At 38.9% G+C, this 21602-nt stretch overlaps 1 protein-coding gene across 6 annotated transcripts in view; it reads right to left on the minus strand.

Moving 5' to 3' along the window:
- Nucleotides 1-21602, minus strand: part of PTPN13 (protein tyrosine phosphatase non-receptor type 13) — a 127688-nt gene that overhangs the window by 27034 nt on the left and 79052 nt on the right. For all 6 annotated transcript variants that reach the window (XM_069781297.1, XM_069781323.1, XM_069781315.1 and 3 more), the window contains 15 exons: nucleotides 18584-18803; nucleotides 16999-17073; nucleotides 16716-16890; nucleotides 15508-15661; nucleotides 15215-15353; nucleotides 14676-14828; nucleotides 13109-13291; nucleotides 11143-11305; nucleotides 6641-7064; nucleotides 6376-6473; nucleotides 4423-4479; nucleotides 3190-3282; nucleotides 1812-1919; nucleotides 923-1054; nucleotides 73-539 (listed from right to left, as the gene is read on the minus strand). In XM_069781297.1, coding sequence (XP_069637398.1) covers nucleotides 73-539; nucleotides 923-1054; nucleotides 1812-1919; nucleotides 3190-3282; nucleotides 4423-4479; nucleotides 6376-6473; nucleotides 6641-7064; nucleotides 11143-11305; nucleotides 13109-13291; nucleotides 14676-14828; nucleotides 15215-15353; nucleotides 15508-15661; nucleotides 16716-16890; nucleotides 16999-17073; nucleotides 18584-18803 — 2641 coding nt within the window. The remainder of the gene's footprint in view (nucleotides 1-72; nucleotides 540-922; nucleotides 1055-1811; nucleotides 1920-3189; nucleotides 3283-4422; nucleotides 4480-6375; nucleotides 6474-6640; nucleotides 7065-11142; nucleotides 11306-13108; nucleotides 13292-14675; nucleotides 14829-15214; nucleotides 15354-15507; nucleotides 15662-16715; nucleotides 16891-16998; nucleotides 17074-18583; nucleotides 18804-21602) is intronic.

Consider the following 21602-nt stretch of genomic DNA (forward strand, 5'->3'; position numbering starts at 1 on the left):
TCACACCCACAGTCAGCTATTTCACTACCACTATCATACTGATGGGAAATATTCATATGAAATACACTATGCCTTTTTAGCTGGCTGTTGCTCCTGACTGCTGGAATAAGTCGCTTCATCCATGTCAGAATCCCCTCGGTCAGAATATTCCACAGATTCCACTACCCCAGGCCTTTTATTTTTTGCTCGAGTACTGTCAGACAAGGATCTTCTCTTCTCATTCATTTTAGAAAGCCCAGACTGGGAATCGCTGTAATGCTGAGGATCCTGCTGAGCTCTACCACTTGCATGTTTGCCAAAGAAGTTGGCTGGCTGGCTCTGAGACAGGCTGGCACTCTCAGTTCTGGAATCCTGGGAGCTCATGCTTCCATCCCGCTTGCCTCCCAACAAACCAGACAAACTCCCCGAAACAGGCCTCTGGTGACCATGGGACCAGTTGTGTTCTTCTGAAGAGGACTCTGCCTCATTGTCCTGCACCGATGATGGCCTCCTTAAATAACCCCTGGTTCCATTACTGATGTGTGCAGCGTTAGACGATGCTGAAAACCAGGAGACAAGACAGTCATCAGTAGATGGCAACATCTTATCTGCGGTATGACACAGATTTCTCAGCTTACAACCACATAAGATTTTAACCATTCATATTACACAGAACACTTTCTGTTTATAATGCAACTGGTGTGTCCTCACTGTAACACACTTCTTTGTTCAATCTCAGAACACAGTTTCAAGCATATACTAGCTGGGGTTGCTTACAGAGGTGACTGCAGTTAGGGTGATGTTTTACAGCTATCTCATCTAATTTATTAGATTAGTAATTTTAAAGAAACACAGGAAGTACTTTACGAAAGGTGTTAGAGAAGGCAGAGTGCTCAAACTCAAAGAACTCCTCTTTAATAATAAGGAATATTTCTCTCCGTACCTTTGGGTAGCTTGTCCTTGGGCTGAGAGATAACAAGTGTCACGTCTTCAGGTGCATTCTCCAAAATTTCTAATGCTGCATGGTGGCTGACGCCTTCTAAACTTGTGCTATTTATGGATATTAGTCGGTGTCCTGCACAAAAGGGTTTGTTCAGATACAATCTAACATCTATATTTTTATCCATCAGTGAGAATGTGGAGTACAGGTCTGAAAATCTCTACACAGCGCATGGATTAAAAATTACTAAAATTCAAGTGATGCTGGAATAGGGAACCTTAATCATTAAAAAAAACCCACAAAACCCAAAACAAACCAGAAGAACTGGTTATGATTATTTCCTCTTTTTAAACCTGCCAAACCCTTCCATATTATGATTTCTACCTTTTCTGCTGTAAGAAAAAACACATGCAAAAGAAAAAATCCAGAAGTGAAATAAGCAATATGCAGTTGAGTTCAAGGCACAGACTAAAATGAAAAGGAAAAAGAAAAAAGCAGGTAATAAATAAAACAAATTGTCCCCCCCGCCCCGATACAGCAGCCATATGGTTACATTCACTTTTTCCGAAATCAAAGTATGGATTTTGAGTTTTAAAGCATTGAAATTACAAAGCACCTATGGAGAGGCAATAGCAAATAAAGCCTTTATCGTTATATGTAACTTTAATTTTCTGCTACTTCAAGCTTTATCATTTTTACTTTGATTCGAATGATTTTTGTTTTCATATAGTTTAACAAAGAAGTATCACCAGTTTTCAGAAATTATCCAGAAGGTAACTGAAGGTCAGCATTTGTAAGGGACTGATGCCCACAGCCATAGATGGAAACGGTACTACATATGTGTTTTGTCTTTTCTTTCATGTATACACCTCTTCTTATTTACACTATTCACCTGGTTTTAGAGATCCTTCCAAATCAGCTGGCCCTCCGGGAATAACAGAGTGAATAAAAATTCCCAGATCAAGTTTCCCAGTCTTCTCTCCGCCAACTATTTGAAAGCCTATTAAAAAAAGGCCCAAAGCAAGCAAAAATGTCATTCTAATAATATAAAGTAAAAGGAAACTATACATTTCAAAGAAGTCTACATGAAAGTAAATGGTAAAGCTTTTTTGATTAAGTTTTATTGCATTCTCTGATTCTGAGCAAGTGATTCAGACTTCGTCTATCTGGCTTACCAGAAAACTCCAGCCAAGGCTACAGAAAACACTTGTGGCAAAAGAAGCACATGCACAAACAGATGACACTAAATGTACATCCACTGACCAGATGAAATGTATTTTCTCTTACCTAAAAATTTCTGGTTTTCTCTGTTGTTAGATGCTTCACCTAAATGTTTGACCCTCATCATAAGAGCTGAGTTTTTGAACTCCCTGTTTTCTTTGGAGGCTTCTAATCTATTTCTACTAATTCTACCAGGTAAACCTGGGAAGGATGTTCAAGATGAAGAAAAAGAAAATAGAAGATATCAGGACTTCTCTATTCTAGCTAAAACAGCAAAGTACCACAGATTGCATGCGGAACAATGAGAAGTAGTCATGCATTTCATATGAATTTCCTTCCTTTTCGGTCAACTCTTAAGTTATTGTGCTGGGTAAACACAAAATATTATTGTCTTGTAGGCTTTTTCCACTCCTCAAATTTATGCAACAGTCGTATTTTGAATGACAGACAGAACAATGTCCTTAAGGACACTTTAGAGATCCTGACACCAAATTATTCATTACTCATACAGGGAAAAATTATGTTGGTTTATGAAAAAACTCAGCAGTAGAAGGAGGAATGGAATGCAAATATCTTGTCTTCCAGGCTCCTTAAACTTCAAAGTAGTGTTCCATCTGATGATATTATAAGAGTAAGAAAAACAATCCACAATTAGCTCATAATGGGTTTTTAATGTCTTTTTTTTGTTTAAAGCCTTCAAGCTGTCACAGCTGCGAGGTGTCCACATGGACAAAAATCTTGTACCTGAACACAGAGATAAACTTTAAAGGCCAACTTTTACAATGACTAGTTTACAATATAAATATTAGCCCACACTTACAATATGGAAAAACTGAGAAATAGACTTGCTTAACATCACTCAACAAATCAGTAGCAGGTGCTATCCAGTAAGTCCAGGCTTCAGTATCTTAAATGCCTTTAAAATCCAGCTACTGTCTGCATTGCTTTCCTCAGTCCTACAACGAATACTTAAATACAGACTCAAAAACTTTATTTTGTTTTTGGCTTCTAGGAACACACATGACAACAACAATTTTAAAGCCACTTACCTAAGCCCAATTTTTCATCCTTTTTCAAGTTCACCAAAGTGATCTCTCTTTCCGGTGAAGCAACTCTGTTCTGTGTTGTTTGCAGAGAGTCAACTGAAAAGCCAACATTTCATGATCAGACACTACCTGAATGCTTCCCTTCAGGTTTGCCTTGAAGTTGTATTCCATTTAAAAAAAAAAATAAAAAAATCACTTCTCTGATAACCTGAAAAGCTGTTCTGAACTAGTGGGTCCGACTTTCATCTTCCAAGCCATGTCCAAATAGAAAAAACCCCACCACTGTTATAACTCACTCCCATCTTCAGCAGTTAAAATCTTTTATTCCTCCTAAGAGCAGCACCTAGCATAGTCTCTTGGAATCACAACACAAGTGAGCCCTAGAATCTTCACATTTATTAGTCTCAGTTCAGCAAAGTATTTAGATCTGTGTTTACATGCCCTGCTTAGGTAGGCAAGATGTAAGCACGTTGGTAAAAGTGAAACTGAGGCTTATTATATGAAGTTACTAAAAGGTTACTCAGTGAGTCCTCTTAATGGTGGTCCTTCATTAAAAAAAACCCAACATTAGAAACATCTACTAAACCCCAGCTTGTTTAAATTTATTTCATTTGCAACTCCACAGGCTGCTGATTCTGCCTCTTTCAAAATTTGAACACCCTCACAACAGATTTATGTGACTCCTGAGGGTTCCCAACAGGCTAAAGTAGAACCAGGCACTAAAGAGACAGAAGGAGCGTGATTTGGGCGGGGCGGCGGGGACGCGCACAGGGGGGAGCAGGCAGAAATCTCCTGAAACTTCAGGAAATGTCAGGACACTGTAAGCCCGAACTCATGAATTTGCTGCCTAGAGAAGATACAACTCATTTGGTCTAGAGTACCTGGCATACTTTTGCCCTAAGTGGAACATCCAATTCAACAATGGCAGAAACCTACTGAGCGCTACACACTGGTACAAGCAGAAAACAGTGGTGCAAGAGAGCGAGACAGACTACACAACCTGGAGGAGTTTTTCTTCCACAAAACCAAGTCAAACCTAAAGATTAAAAGAACTAAAAAGAAAACACAGTCTTCTCAGGCTATACAGAACCAGTAACATCACAAGTAAGGGAAAGGAGCTTTGAAGACCATGGTATGTTAGGTAATAGCACCCTTCAAGTCTCAAACTAAACAGACACTATTCATATTCACAAACTGACTGAATTAATTCTATAGGCATATTATTTATTGACTTACCACTCTCTTTTAACAGTGTTGATGATGGAAGCTTTCCCGAAGTATTCATGCTAACGCCTGTGACATGAATGGAAATGTTAGACATAGTTATCAATTTTTTTTTAATACGAAAGCTACCAAGAAGTATTTCAGCCTTTACACAGTACACATGAGCTCATTCACAATATCAGATTACTTACTTATTTTAAAAATGAATAAACATGAAAGTAGTTTTGGATTAGCAAATCCAAATTACTCATGTACTTTGGTTGTAGTTCAAGGTTCAGACAGATGGTAGCTCATGCAAAGGCAAAGAATTAAAGAAAGGACAGAAGTTTGGCCTTTACAACCACTGTTAACTTCAGATAAAATTAATGGATCTTTGAGAAACTAAGTCAAAGACTACATTTTCTATCAGGATTGGATAAATATGCCTAACCTAATAAACCAACACAACAGGGGTCTTGTAAGATTTTGTACAATAACAAGTCAGTTGCTGCAGTAACAAGCAATTTGAACCAGGTATTTCTATGTAAATTTGTTTGCATATAGAATCTTTTTTTTTTTTTTGAATGATCAATGCCAAACAAATATGGGCATACTTTAAAGAGGATGAAATAAATATACTAAGTTATGAAAGTAAATGAGGTAAGTTAATTTAAGTTTCTTAGGAAAGCACTCCTGGACTTTCCTAAACCTCTGAACCCTAAAGTTTTAGCTGATGAGTTTCATCATGCAAAGAACGTGTATGTCCCAGCACAGGCAATATGATTCAGCAGGACTTTCTGATATGTAGCTAAGATCCTTATCGGAATTGCTGCCCAAAAGATTATGGGTAAGCACATGATAACACTAATCGTAAAGCTAAAAGCATAAGATAAATGGCTGCAACCAGTCACTACAGAAACTGTATGCCTCATCTCACACTTCAGTAGTTTATGCTCTCAGTACTGAAAAAGCATGGTTCCCAAGTCAGTCCTGGTTTCAAGTGCAGTGAGGGCAGATGCGGTAAGCATTTGCATGTCACACTGTTTTGGGTTTTTTTGTTCCGTTTTTTTGCAAGTTTGTTTATACCAACCCCCATAAAGTTAACCTTCTTCCACTTTTTCTGATGTTCTGTAACTAATCAATATTTTAATAATGAGCAAAAACAAAGCAACAGAAAAGCAAGCTAAGGCTGCAAATGTTTCAGTTGTAGTTTTATTATTCTAACGGGGAACCTCCTATAACCAGAAACTGATGACACACAGATATTGAAAATTAACATACAATAACCCAATGTGCGAGTTTAACTCTATCTAGCTGCTCTGAATCTTGTTTTTTAATGTGAACTCTGTATTTTTATTGCCTAGTAAGACTATTTGTGTGCAATCCAATCCTTGCCAAGAAAATGGAGTAAGTACATCTGGCTTAGCCTATTACAAGAGTGTTTTTGTTAAACACCCAATGCACTGCAAAAAAATTGTACCTAATTTATTGTATCCAAATGAGACCAAACAAAAAAGAACTGTGCAGTTACTGCTCAGAAGTACTAGCCAATAGCCAGCTTATGTCAATCTCAGTCCACTTCCAAAAAATCACTCCCTGCACCCTTTACACAGAAAACACTAAAAAAGTTCAAGCTTGACAAATGGACTGTGAAGACTGGCAAATTATTAAAAGATCCATACAATAAAATGGCACTCTGAAGTGACAAAACGGAAGATGTTTTCTGGAACAGCTTTTACTGTCAAGTACCAATACTTTGCACATCTGTGTACAGATTGGTGTTGTCCAAAGGAGGATTTTTTCATTCATTGCAACAATTATTCAGGAACAACAGGCAATTGGCCTGGATTACTTTAACATGTGACATTGATCCCTTTTTCAAATAAAAATATTACCATCAGTTAATAAATATATCAAAGCATTACACCCAAAGCAATTTTAGAGGTTAGTTAGTAAATACAGTAATATTATTTTTTGCATGCTGACCTACAACATAGGCTTGACTGGCATCTTCAGTGGATGATGAGTCTGATTCATTTTTCTTTCTTTCAGGGCTTCTACTTAAACCTGCATGAGATTTTGAACTTAAAGGGGAGAAGGAGAGAAGGGGAACCAGACAGAGGGAAGAGGAAGTTGGGAGAGGGAAGGATCAATGTAATAAAATAATGGTATGAATAATAAATCAAAACTGATGCAAAATGTACATTGACTGTACACAAAGATATTGCAGGGTGGTCAGAGAGACTCTTACTTGCTCAGTTTTAATGCTCCCGCTGCTGATCCTGTATCAAATTTTGGCATTTGCTGAAAGACTCTTCCCATTATGTCTTCTATTTTTTGGGAGGAAGAGTCCAAAGCAGTAATAATATTTCTCCTTGGGGGGTAAACCGAGATGTGGCTCTGACTCAGATCGTGAAAGGACTTGCTCATAACCCTGGGTCTCTCCTCCCATGGAGTCTTCTCATTCTTGTCCTTTGAAGAGCCAGGAAGCGGCTGGAAGAGTGAGAGCTCAGAGCAGGACAGTCTCTTCAGAATCTCTGCTTGAACAGACAGAGGTCGAACGGCAAGTCGGTTCAAAGTGCTGCTGGCCAGGCTACCCGTACTGATTGCTCGTCCCATATTGAAGCCTTTGACAGAGTCTGCATGAAGGTTTAGGCTCCTAAATGAAGCCCTTTCTGTGGATTTTTTTTTTTTTAAACAAAAAACAAACAAATTTAAGTTATACAGCAGAGCTAGTGTGACCTCCTTGTGTAAAGCATGCCTTTTAGACAACTAACTTACACAAAGCATGTCTTCTCTAGATGATCAAAAGTATGTACTATCATCAGGTACATAAAAACAACCATCACATAGTATGCTCAGGAAGCAAAGTTTGGAGTTCATGACATTACGCTAACCTGACCATCTACTACACTGAAGACCAAAATCACAGAATAGCAGAATATTTATCCCCTTAGTAGTATGAAGACTCATGTTTCCTGCTAAACTGCTGTGCCTTATATACAGGCACATCACCTCTTTCTGCAAACCAAATAATATCCTCAAGCCAAGTGACCTGGAAGACTACACTTCCTTTAACCTGCTCATACAAGTCTTTTCCAGAATTTGAACAAATAGGGCTCCCCAAGCTCTACACTACCACATCCTACCAAACTTCCATCCATCCATTCCTTAGTTTTCTTCGAGTGAGTCCCTGACATGCTTACAGTACAGCTGCAAAGTTGTGTGGGCTTCGCAGCATCTCTACCTGGTTAAAGAGCACCAGTTCACTCAGGTGCACTTGGGGACCTCTCCTGCCAGAAACATCCTAAATGTTTTAGCACAGAACAGAAAGTGTTGGCTGGGGTTTGCCAGACTTTTTGACTCATGAACTAGGATTCCCTTAAGCAGCAGAGAGAAACAGGTTTGGGATTGTAATTAAATGGCTGTCAGCTGAGTCGTGGGAACTGTCTGGGTGGATGTTCTTAGCTGAAAGCAAATGCAAGATAATACACCTTAGCCTAACCCCCTCCTAATTCAGAGCAAAGCTGAGCAGGGTTCATTTCTATTAGCCTAACTGCCTCCTAAGGCAAGCAGTTAAGTTCCTGTGGCTTGGCTCTCACACAGAAACTTGATAAGCTGTGGCAACTTGTTTGCTGGTTAGAGCCTTTAAAGAAATCAGGACATCTGACCCCTTCATAAACTTCACTGATGTCTTAGAGTCAGTTCACAGGGAAGTCTGAAGAAAAGCAACCCTCAACCACATACATATTTCTGATTTAGGGTTAACTAGTGTGTTTTTAAACTCTACATACACCTAGAAAATAAGCTGCACTGTAACTCAAAAGGAAAATGCTACTTTTTGGTAGCTTTACTAATTGCTGAAGTATTTCCCATTTAAGAGTGTATTTGGCAAATGCAACCTCAGCACTGCCATTCCAAAAGACATTCCTTCCTCCAATACCTAGGGCAGGAATTAACTGCAACAGTAACTCATGTTTTCTCTACAATAGGCATATAGATTGAGAAGATTTAGTTGTGGAAGGTATTTTTTTTGTCCTTTTAAAAAGTGAATTAGTATACAACTACCATTTCCTTACCCACACCAAATACCTCCTCTACCCATAGCCACCAGGCAGACTAGATGAGCTACGTAAGAATGGTTTTGCTCAGACCAGAAATCCACAAATCTCAGTTTCCTGACTCTGACAGAAGCTATCAATGACACTTGCTCTTGTTGTGTTCCCATCCTGGGGAAGAGTACCTTAATAAATTATTCTAAGATGTCTTCTCTTGATGTCATACTTACCCTCTGTGAATATCAAACAGGATTTCCCTATGGATCAGATGAATACTTTCACATCATTATCATTATCTATATAGACATTAGGCCTTTCACACCTTCTGCCAACCCCTTAACTGAAAATTCTCAGGTGCTCAGAAAACTTGTCCTTCATAAGGCTGACTTAACCCTCACTTTATCGTTGTGGTTTTCTATATGCCCTTTCAGGAATCCAAACATCCATCTTAAAATTCAGTGCTTGGTTCTGTTCACTGCATGGCCACAGAAGTTGTGTGAAAAAGAAACCATCATTCCTCATGTTATAGCTTGTCTCCTCTCTTATGGACCATAAAATTGCTACTATTTTTTCTTATCTTTTTTTTTTTTTTTTACACGTTGTGTCTCATCTCTTTATATTCATGCAGAAAGAATGTTATTCAAGAGACATTTTCCTTTTATTTTCCAAACCTAATTCTTTCTATTAGTTTTACATGTGTTAAAATGGTTTCTCCCAGGTCACTGAAGACGTTGTGCAACAAGTCAAAAACACGTAATGGTACATCACAGGGACTATAAAGTGCTCTCCCTTACGCCTCCATGCTCTGTTGTTGTGTTCCATGAAAATCTGTTCACCATCACTATGCATGCCAGGCCTTTCCCTTGTCTCAAAATATTTTCTCCATTCATTGGCTGAAATCAAGGTGAGTCTTGCAAGACACTGTAATACTGTATTTCTAAAGAATATTCCAAAGTATACTAATTTTCTGAAGTCTGCTACTCCACCCCACAAACACTGCAAGCATTATAAGCACATGCTTGTGTTCACTGTGCTGTTAACGCAGAATCAGTCCTTAAGTAAGGAACCTTCAAAAGGTACACTTGCTGTGGTGATCAGCCTTGAGTTAATAATTATTGTCACCTGCTCTTTTCTTTACTGTTTTGCTGAGTGCTTCCAACCACCAGTTTTTACTGATATTTTAAGGGCTCTGAAAAAAATAAAATACTTGATGCTTCTGCAGGCCAAGAATAATGCTTCCCAAATACTGCCTGGGATTTCACTGCTCTAACAAAAGAAAAGCAGTAATATGCCATTTTGACTAGCTGCTTTATCATTGTTTTCTCTTACCTGTACTACAATACTCTCTCTTTTTAAAAATATTATTCTACTAACTTTACTGCTATATCCATATATATATGCAGGAAAGAGAAACATGGCTAATCAATTTAGATCAGTAAAGTTATGACAAGCAAACTTTTTGTTTGAATTGTTTTTTACTTTTAATAACCAAGTGTAATGGAATTAACCATAATACTGATTTATTTGCTTCTGATTACAAATGATTGATGAAATGTGAGACATCTGAATTCCAAGTGATCTGCACTGCACAGAAGCAAACTATTACTTTCCAGACTCCCAAAGCACAACATATACCGCATCTGTAAGAGTAACCAAGTTTGCCTAGCCAAGAAAGCCTTTCATGTACTGCTTTTCTTTGCAATTCAGGATAAGCAAGCACTAAGTTAGAGAATGGTACAAAGGCTTTAAGTCACTTGGTCCTTTTCTTTGCACTAAGTTGGTTAAGCGCAACAGAACAGAAAAAAGGCTGCATAGTTGCAACGTGACCCCCTCCCCTTTTTTTTTTAAATTAGGGATCACAATCTCCACAGGAACTGGGTCAAACTCCATCCCAGCTACACTGGTGGAAGTCTGGATTAACAGCAACTGGAATGCAGACAGATAAAAAAAAGGGAACAAAGAAAGAATGACCAGGCAGACTGACCAAAATAGCACTTCTAGGCTGCGCTAAAGGCCAACCAGCCAAGTAAGCTCTGCTCCAAATAGTTAAGAAATAAGTACAGAGGGTTTTTTCGGTTATTGCATTCTCCAGTTAATATTTTCTATCCAAAAAGAACACCTTTACATATTCTATTATACACACAAATTAGATGGCAATTCTGAAGAAAATTGACTAGCATCAGTGTTGTTCCTTACTAGGTCTACCAAACATTAAGTGGAATAAAGACAGCTACACCTACAGCTTACAGATGCAGCACCATGAAATGCTATTGTATTTGCCCTCACATGATCACTCTATTTTTTCTGTAATTCCACATTATCAAACAACTCATTTTACATTAAGCAAAAGGTAAAAATCCTATTATTGAAATATCTTCAAGTTCTTTCTGAAAAAAGCCAAAAGGCATTAATCAAATGGGAAAGTACTACCAGTGACCTAATTTTAGATTCCTTTTATTTTAGAGGAGCAACTGTGGGCCAGCTCTGTGTGATCTGCCAACTCTTTTCTTTCCCCCCTTACACAGAACCTAAACAAACTTAGCCAGTAAATTCTCTTTATAGTATAAACCTTCCAAATGTAGAGCTACACACATATAGCACTGGGCAGAATTACTGAAGCTCAAGTTCAGTTTTTCTCCTTACAAAAATACATATTGATTGCTATTAAAAACCAACACAGCATCACAGTCCTTACCAATGTCCTGAGTGTCTTGGTTGCTCTGCCTAGTTCTCATCTGTAGTTGGAACTTATGCTGGGAAGAGCAGAGATGTAAAAGGTACTGGCAAGTCTTACTACTGTCAGTCTGAAATGCATGCTTGATACCATCTGATGTGTTCTGCAAAGTTATTTTCTTCTTCTACATAATGGAGAAAGAAAAAAGATGAAGACTGATTTCTTTTAGCCTACAAATAATTTTGTATTTGCTTGTGTACGGTTACAGCATTCAAACTTTCCTGAAGCAAAATGCACTGATGGGAGAGATTTCTGTCAAAATAGGGGTTGAAAGTAACTTGAGATTTACAAAGTAGCACTTTAAAACTACTTCTGGGCTAGCTGAGATGGTACTTCATTATTATTTAATCTGTCTCTGTTACTGTTAGTGATGACTAATGACAACCAGTACTATTACATTTGCAGGATGGCATTTTCAAAAGCCTCCAAGGAAGTCACAAGGGGTGTTGCCACTCAAAAGAAGAAGAACTAGATACCCATCTAATTACAAAATCTATCAGTTAATGTTCCAGGTCTTAAATTTACCTTTTTAGTAATTTTTAAACTTCAATTTGCCAATTCTAGTTAAAATCATACCACAGATGAAACAGGCTGTAGCTTTTCAATAAGGTATCAGACAGAGTTAAGAAGTATTGTTTTCGATACCTGTTGTATTGGGTCTGGCTGAGATAGAGTTAATTCTCCCCACAGCAGCCCTCGTAGTGCTGTGCTCTGCATCGGTAGCTAGAAAGGTGTTGATAACACACCAGTATTTAGGCTACTGCTGAGCAGTGCTGGCACAGCATCAAGGCTGTCTCTCTGACATTTTTGCCCCCCTCAACAGCAGGCTGGTGCTGGGCAAGATCTTGGGATGGGACATAACCAGGACAGCTGACCTAAACTAACATTCCATACCATATGACACCAGCTCAGATATAAAAGCTAAGTAAAGGGAGACAGAAGGGGGGCATTTTCATCTCCCGGAGCAAGCCCTACACGTACTGAAGCCCTGCTTCCCAGGAAGTGCCCAGACATCGCCTGCTGATGGGAAGTAGAGAATAACATCACTTGTTTTTCTTTGCTTTCACCCATGACCTTTGCTTTCACTTCATTAAACTGTCCTTATCTTGACCCACAAGCCTTTTGTTGTATTTTCTCCCCCCTGTCCAGCTGAGGAGGGGGAGTGATAGAGCAGCTTTGGTGGGCACCTAGCACCCAGCCAGGGTCAAGCCACCACACCTGTATAATAAAGGTAAGCATCTGAAACTCAACACCTCATCAAAAACTGACACATGACCACCAGATTATGGTGTACCCACTAAAGTTGGCTGGTATTGCCCAGATCAAGTGTCAGCCCCTGTCATCCATTATCATTTAACTTAACTACTCTTGGAAATACAACAACTTAAAAGCAACATAGGTGCATCTCCTAGTTACACCGAGTACTGGCATTTGCCAGTACGCAGCCCTCTAATGCAGGATTCTCACTGTGGTGCTCCTTCACTACCCATGTCCCGTACAGCAGCATGGGCAGATTGCCCAGAAATGCAGTAAAAGGGCAGAGCTTCTCCCCATGCTAAGAGTAATCCTTGATCTATCTTCATGATAGCTCTTTCCTTAGAAGGCAGGGAAGCCATGTTTCACAAATACAGATTTGCCAAAACACAGGTGCTAAACTCTCTTCTGAGGCTGGAACCTCAGAAGAACAGAATGCAAGCTAAGGGTGGGGAAAAAAAGAAAAAAGAAAAAAAAAAATCTTTAAAACATCAGAACTTCAAAACTCTTATTTCAATCCCATAATACAACACAGCTCAGCCACAGAAAATGTATTCAGATTACACAGTAAAACACCAGCTTAATTTGCAAAAATAACAAACACACATATCCAGTATCTGGAGATACAAATATAGACATATACACACAGATAGAGGAAAAGAGATCAACTTACACTAAAGGATATTTTCTTCGTCTCTCTCCATGGGAAGCGTAGTACAGGTGTGCGAGCACCATTGTGAACTTCAAAAATAACAACTCCTTTGGAGCACACTCCCAGAAGGATACCTGTTTGGGATCTCTTCTCAGGCAGCACATGATGAAGATGAACCCCATATTCTGTGAGCCTCTGACACAACTGTACAGATCAATGCAATGAAACTTCTAAGAATATGAAGTTAAGACTATTACAAGTTTTTTATACATCTATATAAATACTTTAATATATGCATATATCTATGGATTTTAGAAAAGACTCCTCTCTGGCTGGTGATTCCACTTATACAGTTTACAGATGTTGCAACAGAGACATGTCAGCTGCTCTAGAGGGTTATAAGTCTTGGTAGTATCCCTTGACCTGCCAAACACAACAGCAAATGAACCTAGCATTTATTAAAATCAAACAGTAAAACCACGAATCAAGAATGCCTGTGAGTAAATCAAACTTGCACAAACCAATTCTTGGCAACAAACTGTAACTAGCCAGATGCACTTGTTATTGACGCATTTCTTAAACACAGAATTAAATTAACACTGCAATTCTGTGATCACATTAAGGCATCATAACTGCCAAAAGACACAGTTTCACTCACTTTGCACTCCCAGTCATTCATTCCTGCTGTCTCTTCAGTACTGGCATAAGGGATTGATGTAATGATTCAAACGAGGGAATCTAACTGCTGTTCCCAGCCCACCCCCAGTCAGACTAGGTTTAGCTAGGATCAAGTCCCCTACTCCTGTTCTCTGTGGTTAAGTTATAAGAACACTTCTGCCAAATGAGCAACAGCCTTAGAAGGGGCAAAGTCAGTTGAGTGCCTCTTCCACCACCTTCTCAAAGAGACTGTGGAACTAAAGTGTGACTGTGGAATTACAGTGTAATGGTTATCCAGTGTCTCAGCAGCAAACCGTCACCCCCTGAACTTATTTGCAGCCATTGTATCAAGGCAGGACCTGATCATTATCTCATTAGCAACAGCGGCAAACCCCATAATTACATTTCTTAATGGTTCTTTTTAGAATAAGCCAAATATATCTGTGATTATAGTTTTCCTATCATTTTACATAGTACCTGCACAAGGAATTCTGCTTGGTAATGCTTCTTGCTTGCTTCATACCAAGCACCATAAATAGTATTGGCTGTAACAAGACTTTTCATAATTTAAGTATTTTTTTTTTCCTCAACAGAAAGAAAAAAGGATGTAGGGAATGCAGGGTGTGCTGCCTCAATGATAGCTTCCTTTAGAGTAAACACAAGGATCAATAGTTGCTTTTAACTAGTTTGAGCTAAAGCAGGAAGACTACTGATTGGAAAAAAAAGTGAAAGGACTTCCTTCCCATCTATTGTGATTTCTTTTCACTTGTAATGATGTGTCTTTTGAGAAGATCTTTTCAGGTTTCTTTCTTTCAGTGTTATGCAGAACCTGAGCTGTTTTCCTGTGCTTTCGCTTGAAGCCCACGCACCCATATTCCCACAAGGAATTTCTTAAGTCACAGATTAAGGAAGCAAGCTGCTGCCCACTTACCTTCAAAAATTCTAACTCTGTCTCTTTTTCAGATGCACCCACATAAGTGCTATGCAGTTTTGGCAGCTCCTCCTTGATGTAGGACAGATCTAGTTTCTCCATCACTCTAGCCGGAACATAGTGTTCTAGTCTGAAATATGACATGCCATGCACCTACAACACAAAACATTTTTGTTACTCTATGAGCACGAATGAAGCACAAACATTCGTTTTACAGACAATTGTACATTACAACTGAGTAAGAGGAGAGATTCAGAATCTCAATCTCTCCCTGACCTGGAGCTTAATTCCACATATGGCTTCTTCCTATTCAAGCCTGACTCTACTTCCACTGAAAAGAGAGGGTTCAACACCCAGATCTTGGACTAGATTCTGCAACAGCCCTGTGTTAGACTAAAAGAAAACTTGGCCACAGCAAAAGCATTTCAGCTGAGCTTCCAGTCCAGGGCAGAGCTGTGAAGCATGTGTGGCAGCTCACAGTCTGTTCTTTAATTAAGCAACAAGAACACAGTTTCTCAAAGGTGAAATTGATGGTGTACCTCTGCCTGGTAATCTCCATACTCAGCTTGGAGAGCTAGGGATGCTAATAATAAGGCTGTCTCATCATCACAGTGCATCCTGTCTTCCAGGATGTCCTTCCGCAACTGTAGATAATACTGGTGACAGGTCAGCGTATGCCTAGAACAAGAAAACAAAACAAAAACCACAAAAAACCCCCACACCATCTTTGGTACTCTTCCTGTTACAGCAAATTTCCAGTATTTGATTAATATCCAATTTCTGTCCATAAATCTAGGGCTTAAGGGATTAAAAAAAATTTTCATACACTCACTGTATAAGACTGACATCATCCACAAAAAACTTTATGCGAAAAAACAGAGTGAAGTTCACAGGGGGCTTGTTCTTTTTCTTCGGTTCTTCTTTCCATCCTTCTGGAGCTACTTTACTTAGCTTTATGTCAGGATCAACGAAGAAAAATTCATTGTCTGCCATGAATGTTAAAGGGAAGCACATGGGTAAAAACATTAAAACCAAATATTTTCTCCAGCTGGAGGATCAAGACCAGATTTACAATTCTGAAATTTGGTTTTGAACAGTAAGGTTTTCTGTTGACTAACAATGGCTTATAAGCACAATAGCTATTAAAGGGAACACTGAATAAGGGCAGAAGAAATAACTTTATAGTTATCCCAAAGACACCAGTGGGGAAAAAAAAAAGAAAAAAGAAAAAAGAAAAAAGTTACCTCCGTGATAGCTACAAAATAGGAGCTAGGGTTTCTTTAAAAGTTCTAATTTCTTATCCCACAGGAAATCAAATGTCTGTCATTCCTTCCCCTCCCTTACTACTTCTGTCCCATTTACATTTCTGCAAAATGTTTTCAAGGCTTTCTAAATTGCCAAGAGCACCGGCAGCCTGCCACAGACAGAATAAGCTCTTGGGCTGCTAAGGGCTTCTATCTCATGCCAATATTCTGAGCGCTACAGTTCTGCAACAGCCTGTGAGATACGCCGACAGGAAACTTGGGTCTGAACATGTTAGTTCTGCCACAATGACCGTCTACCCGGTGAGGGGGGAAGTCCAAATTCTGGTCTGTTCTAATAGAGAAAAATTAAGAGCTCAGGAGCAAATTCTCTTTTCTTAAGGCAACTCCCTCTATACAAGGGGCCCTCCTATGCATTCTAACGGGTCTGCCTCCACAAGAGGCTCCAACATTGCCTACGGCATATTAACAGAACCCAAAGCTCTTTCATGTCCTCTGAGAGGTACTAGTCAGAGTGAAGGCAACAAATGGCAGGGAAGAAAACTCAGCAACCAAAGGGAAAAGGCTGCCCAAGATGAATGGCCATTACTTATGCAAATGTAGAATTTTATTGTGCAAAGTGATCTTCACTGAGGAATGTATTTTGCCTCAATACAAGAGAGCATCATTCAAACTAAACACTTTGTAGATGCTAGGCAGTCTGCTTATCTTTTCTCAAAACATGTAGCTAATTCTTCTCATTCTGTACCTGTCAACTACATCAAAGCATTATTCTTACCTCTTAAAGTAGCCAATCCAAACAAGTGATGCTCCACCAAGCCAATATGGGCAACAACCATATCAAAGACATCTTTACATATCGTTTTGGTATCACAGGTCAGTTCCAGCTTCTGCCCACTTAGAAGCATCACATTTACTTTTCGCCTGGTGTCATCATTCCTCCCTTTCTTAGTCTGCATTTTGTGAAATAAAATATCCCAACATTCACACTTGTGATAAAAGCGCATTTGTTCATTTAACATACTGCCCTGCCACTGATTGCTGAATAGCCCCTTTCTTACCAAGATAGACTTTGGTAGATCCAAGGAGATGAATGGCTCAATCGTCATTTTCACAAACTCAGGGCCAAAGAAATTCTGCAAATCATGAATGTACGAATGAAAACTGTGTTCCTGGAACAACAGACTGAGGCACAGTTAACTCCTGCTCTGCAAATGCCAAAGCAAAACCAGAGGCCAAAACTAGAAAATTGTACTGAACTCGTCCCATGAGCTGGTAAGTCTAAAAAACCTCATTTTACCAGCACGTGCGCCAGATACCACTGGCAAGCTACAGTGTTGGTGACATTATTACTCTGCATATTTTCCTTCCTTTACTGAGGAAAAAGCCATCACTGTAATATTATTTGTCTTCCTTTAAAATACAGAGTGTGGGTTGCATATTGGGACCATGTGGGCTTATCTCAGCAAGGAACTGTCTGACATTACTAAGGTTTTCTGCATTGGTGGCAATTCCGCCTTGACAAATCTCTGCCTGTGACACACAAGCCTCATTTCCTGAAGACTGAAATGTTTCAGCCTAATTCTAGGGTTCAAGTAGAGATCCTGGCCAGTTTCTGTCTGCCTGTAGACAAATAAATGTTGTACTAATTCACCCTGTAAATTATAGGAGGTTACCTGTCTAAACTGTTAACGGAAGTCCTCTGCACAATACCCACTTCAATACCACATTAAAAAAGCGGCCCAAGATTCACCTTTTGAGGTAAAACCTTCATTGGCTACTGCCTACTACCTACTGTGTACTATATGTAAAACATCTGCATGTAAACCTCTTAAGGGCCGGGGGACAACCAGCCTGGTTAGTTAAAGCCTACATGAACTAATTGGTCAGAGTGCTATGGACTGGAGGCAGATACAGGAACTATTACCCTGGATTAGAACAGCAAATTCACCTGAATCTTGTTTTAAGTTTTCCCATCTTTAAAAAAAAAAAAAAAAAAAATCCAATTCACTGAGAGCAGCAGCAGAGGGCATCAAGCCATCATCTCTTCTAAACATCAGCACTCTATTTACCTGTACCATTGTCTCCCTCTTTCTCTGTAATATTATATTTCATCCGCACACCAAGACAGCAGGGAAAGGAAAGGGGAGTTTGCACAGTGATTCAGGGCCCATTTCCAAGGGCCAAATGAATCCTCTCTGCTGTTCTTTACCTTCCCAACTTATTCATTTAATAACCTTTGATGATGGTAGGACACATCCACATTCTAAGAGAATGTAGATGTGACTAAAAGAAATAAATTGAAGTGGTTGAAAACACCACATAATACAGGAGAAAACTATATCTTACCTTTGTTAAGGTGCTACATTGTTTAATCAATGCAATCTTTAGTCAAGGCTTGCTGTCTGTTTTAGCATCTCTTGATACTGCTTTAGGCTATGTAGCCACTAATGCCATAAAACCTCAGAAGTTTACCCTGTGAGAGTAGGTCTTTCCTATCAGGGCAACACCAAACACCTAGTATTTAATCTATTGATGACTGTTTATTACAGGACCCAGTTTATGAATCCCACATGTTAAGAGTTTCAGTCAAGACACTGCTCTGTTTCAATGAAACTAAGAGTTCACCTGAGATCAGGGCATTACCCTCAGTTTTCTTTGTGTCATGGCTGTTTCCAGGGCTATTTCTCTCAGCGGATCTCTGGTGATGTCAAGCATTGAGGACCTAATTGCATCTCCTGGGTAGAGGTTAGGTCGGGACTGCCTGAGAGCCATTCTAGCTTGGAGTTGCATCATTTCTTCTTCCTGACGCTTTAGCATCACTTCTTGACTTACTAGACTGCCTTCAAATGCTGCTTCATGTTGCCTATGGCACAGTCAGAGAGGATGAAAGACATTAGTAGGTACGCCTAAGACGTTCTGCTGCTTTAAGCACTTACCTAGGTGGAAACCCAGAACACAAAAACTAGTTATCAAGTATTACATTAAACACAACATTTATTCAGCAGCCAGGAGATTAGCACTCTACAACAATCCATCCATATAGAAAATAAGCAAACATGCCAAGTTTCCACAGCTGCCTGTCATTTATTCATACGAAAATAAAGGCTCAGCTGCAGTCTAAAAAATACTTGACACTACAAACCCGGTGAATCAGTAAAAAAAACAGTGAACACACAGGAAGAAGAAAAATATTAATGCTTTGAAAATATCTTAATTTCTCTGTTCAAGCAGGGATTGTGAAAAAGGCAGGCTCAAAAACATGTCGTTAAAGAAAAAAATAAAATAATAGTATACCTTTATATAAGTAAATATTGTTCCAATTACTTTCTCCATAGCAATTCTTCATGAACTCTTTGCACAACACTGTTGTTTACTCCCTGATTTCTCCTGAGCAGTAGTATAGCTTGAAGTATTTGTATAAATATTTTATATGTATCAACGTCTTATATACTAAATTACTCTAAATATCATACTCTAATGTTTTCATCATCTTATTTTACTGAAAAAAAAAAACCCTTTTCTTTTAAATTCCTAAGAATGGCTTAGTTGATACACAGCCACCACAAAAAAATAAATTAGAGTCTAAATTAATAACCTGAAGGGAAAAAAAGAGAAAAATAAACAAAAAGCCCCATCAGTGTTTCTGAAAAACACAGCAACCTGTCCTCCAGTTCTTTTCTCAGCATATGGATCCCAAATGTCCTACCAATTTTATCCTCCATGGAAGGAAAAAAAGCCACGTCCCGTTTTGAGTGAACAAAAGCCATTTTTTATTTGAAAATCAGGGAACTAAGAAAGGAGAAATCCAAGAAAAACAAAACCGACTTCCACTCCCCTCCCTCTGTCCCATGCTTATAGAAAAACACCTTTAAACCCCAAACTAAATATAAACCAAGCAAGGCTTCTTTAGAAATCCCAAAACAAGAAAAAACATTGTTGTCCCTCTGTTAACGTAACTATACAGAGGTAATTTTTAAACACAAATGGACAGGGGAAACTAACAAGACTTTCATCCACCAAAAAAACACTTTTAGCAATTCTAAGCTAAGTGTTAGATAGTATGCTAGGGTAATGAAAAACATGAAAAGAGCAAAGAAAGTGTTTTGAAGCCTGCATATCATTGCACCGAAGTTTAGCAATACAGATAAATGTAGAGTAAGTCCTGCACTAACACTGACGTACAGCCCTTTGTAGTAAAAGGTAATCTACACTCTTTTAAAGACATTGAATTTATATACCTACTTTTCAAAAGAACCTAAAGATACGTTTGGTGAACAACAAATCAGTTAATAAATTAAGAGAAACTGCACCTGTCCAGGCAGTACAGTTGTCTATGCTAATTGGTGGACATGATTTCAAAATTTTTTTTTGTTCTTTTACAGCAAAGTTTCTAATGAATGCCAATAGTGTGAACAGTGCGCCACATTCTCTGAATTTTTTTAATAATAAAGTTTCATTGGTTAATATATAAAACCAGCATTAAAATAAGAAGAGTTATGTTATCATGAGAGTCCAAACAATAAAAGGCCACTAATGTGCCACAAACTGAGCAAAACAATGCTGAAGTTCCTCAAATGGAATTTCAGGGAAGATACAGAGTAGTTACAGAAAAAGGTATTAATGTAAGCCCATTATCCTTTCCATTGTGCAGGGCTTTCATAGCATCGCTTCCCTTCTCCCTCCTCTGTTCCTTTCTGCAACAGACTTAATAATGTGCACCTAAAAGGACAAAGTAATGAGAAAAGGCCTCAGACCTGCAAAGACTTGTGCACATGCTTAGCTTTTCACCAAGAGGAAGCTTATTAAGATTAACATATGTGGGAATATTCACAATGAACTAAGTTAAATACACCCACGAGTGCCCTTCAGATCAAGGTCTAAGGATGGGCTCTGAAATAAAACAAAACCAAACACTTTCTGAACATAAATATCTATGAATTATCACAGATGATACAAAAAAGATAGACATGTTGCAACTGGCTGTATCCAAAAACACTTGCTAATGTGAAAACCCCTACTGCAGAAAAAAATTTTGCCTTTTTAATAACTGTCCTGGTTTTGGCTGGGATAGAGTTAAATTTTCTTTCTAGTAGCTGGTACAGTGTTATGTTTGGGATTTAGTATGAGAATAATGTTGATAACACACTGATGTTTTTAGTTCTTGCTAAGTAGTGTTTAGACTAAGTCAAGGATTTTTCAGCTTCTCATGCCCAGCCAGCACGAAGGCTGGAGGGGCACAAGAAGTTGGGAAGGGACACAGCCAGGGCAGCTGACCCAAACTGGCTAAAGGGATATTCCATACCATGTGATGTCATGCCCAGTATATAAACTGGGTGGAGTTGGCCTGGGGGCATGAATCACTGCTTGGGAACTAACTGGGCATCGGTTGGCAATTGGTGAGCAATTGCATTGTGCATCACTTGTTTTGTATATTCCAATTCTTTTATTATTATTATTGTCATTTTATTATTTTTATTATTATTATTTTCTTCCTTTCTGTTCTATTAAACTGTTCTTATCTCAACCCACGAGTTTTACTTTTTTTCCCCCGATTCTCTCCCCTATCCCACTGGGTGGGGGGGAAGCGAGCAAGCAGCTGCATGGTGCTTAGTTGCTGGCTGGGGTTAAACCACAACAATAACATACAGCTCTGTGCAATAGA

Source organism: Haliaeetus albicilla, chromosome 1, assembly GCF_947461875.1.
Source record: "Haliaeetus albicilla chromosome 1, bHalAlb1.1, whole genome shotgun sequence".
Taxonomy (NCBI): domain Eukaryota; kingdom Metazoa; phylum Chordata; class Aves; order Accipitriformes; family Accipitridae; genus Haliaeetus; species Haliaeetus albicilla.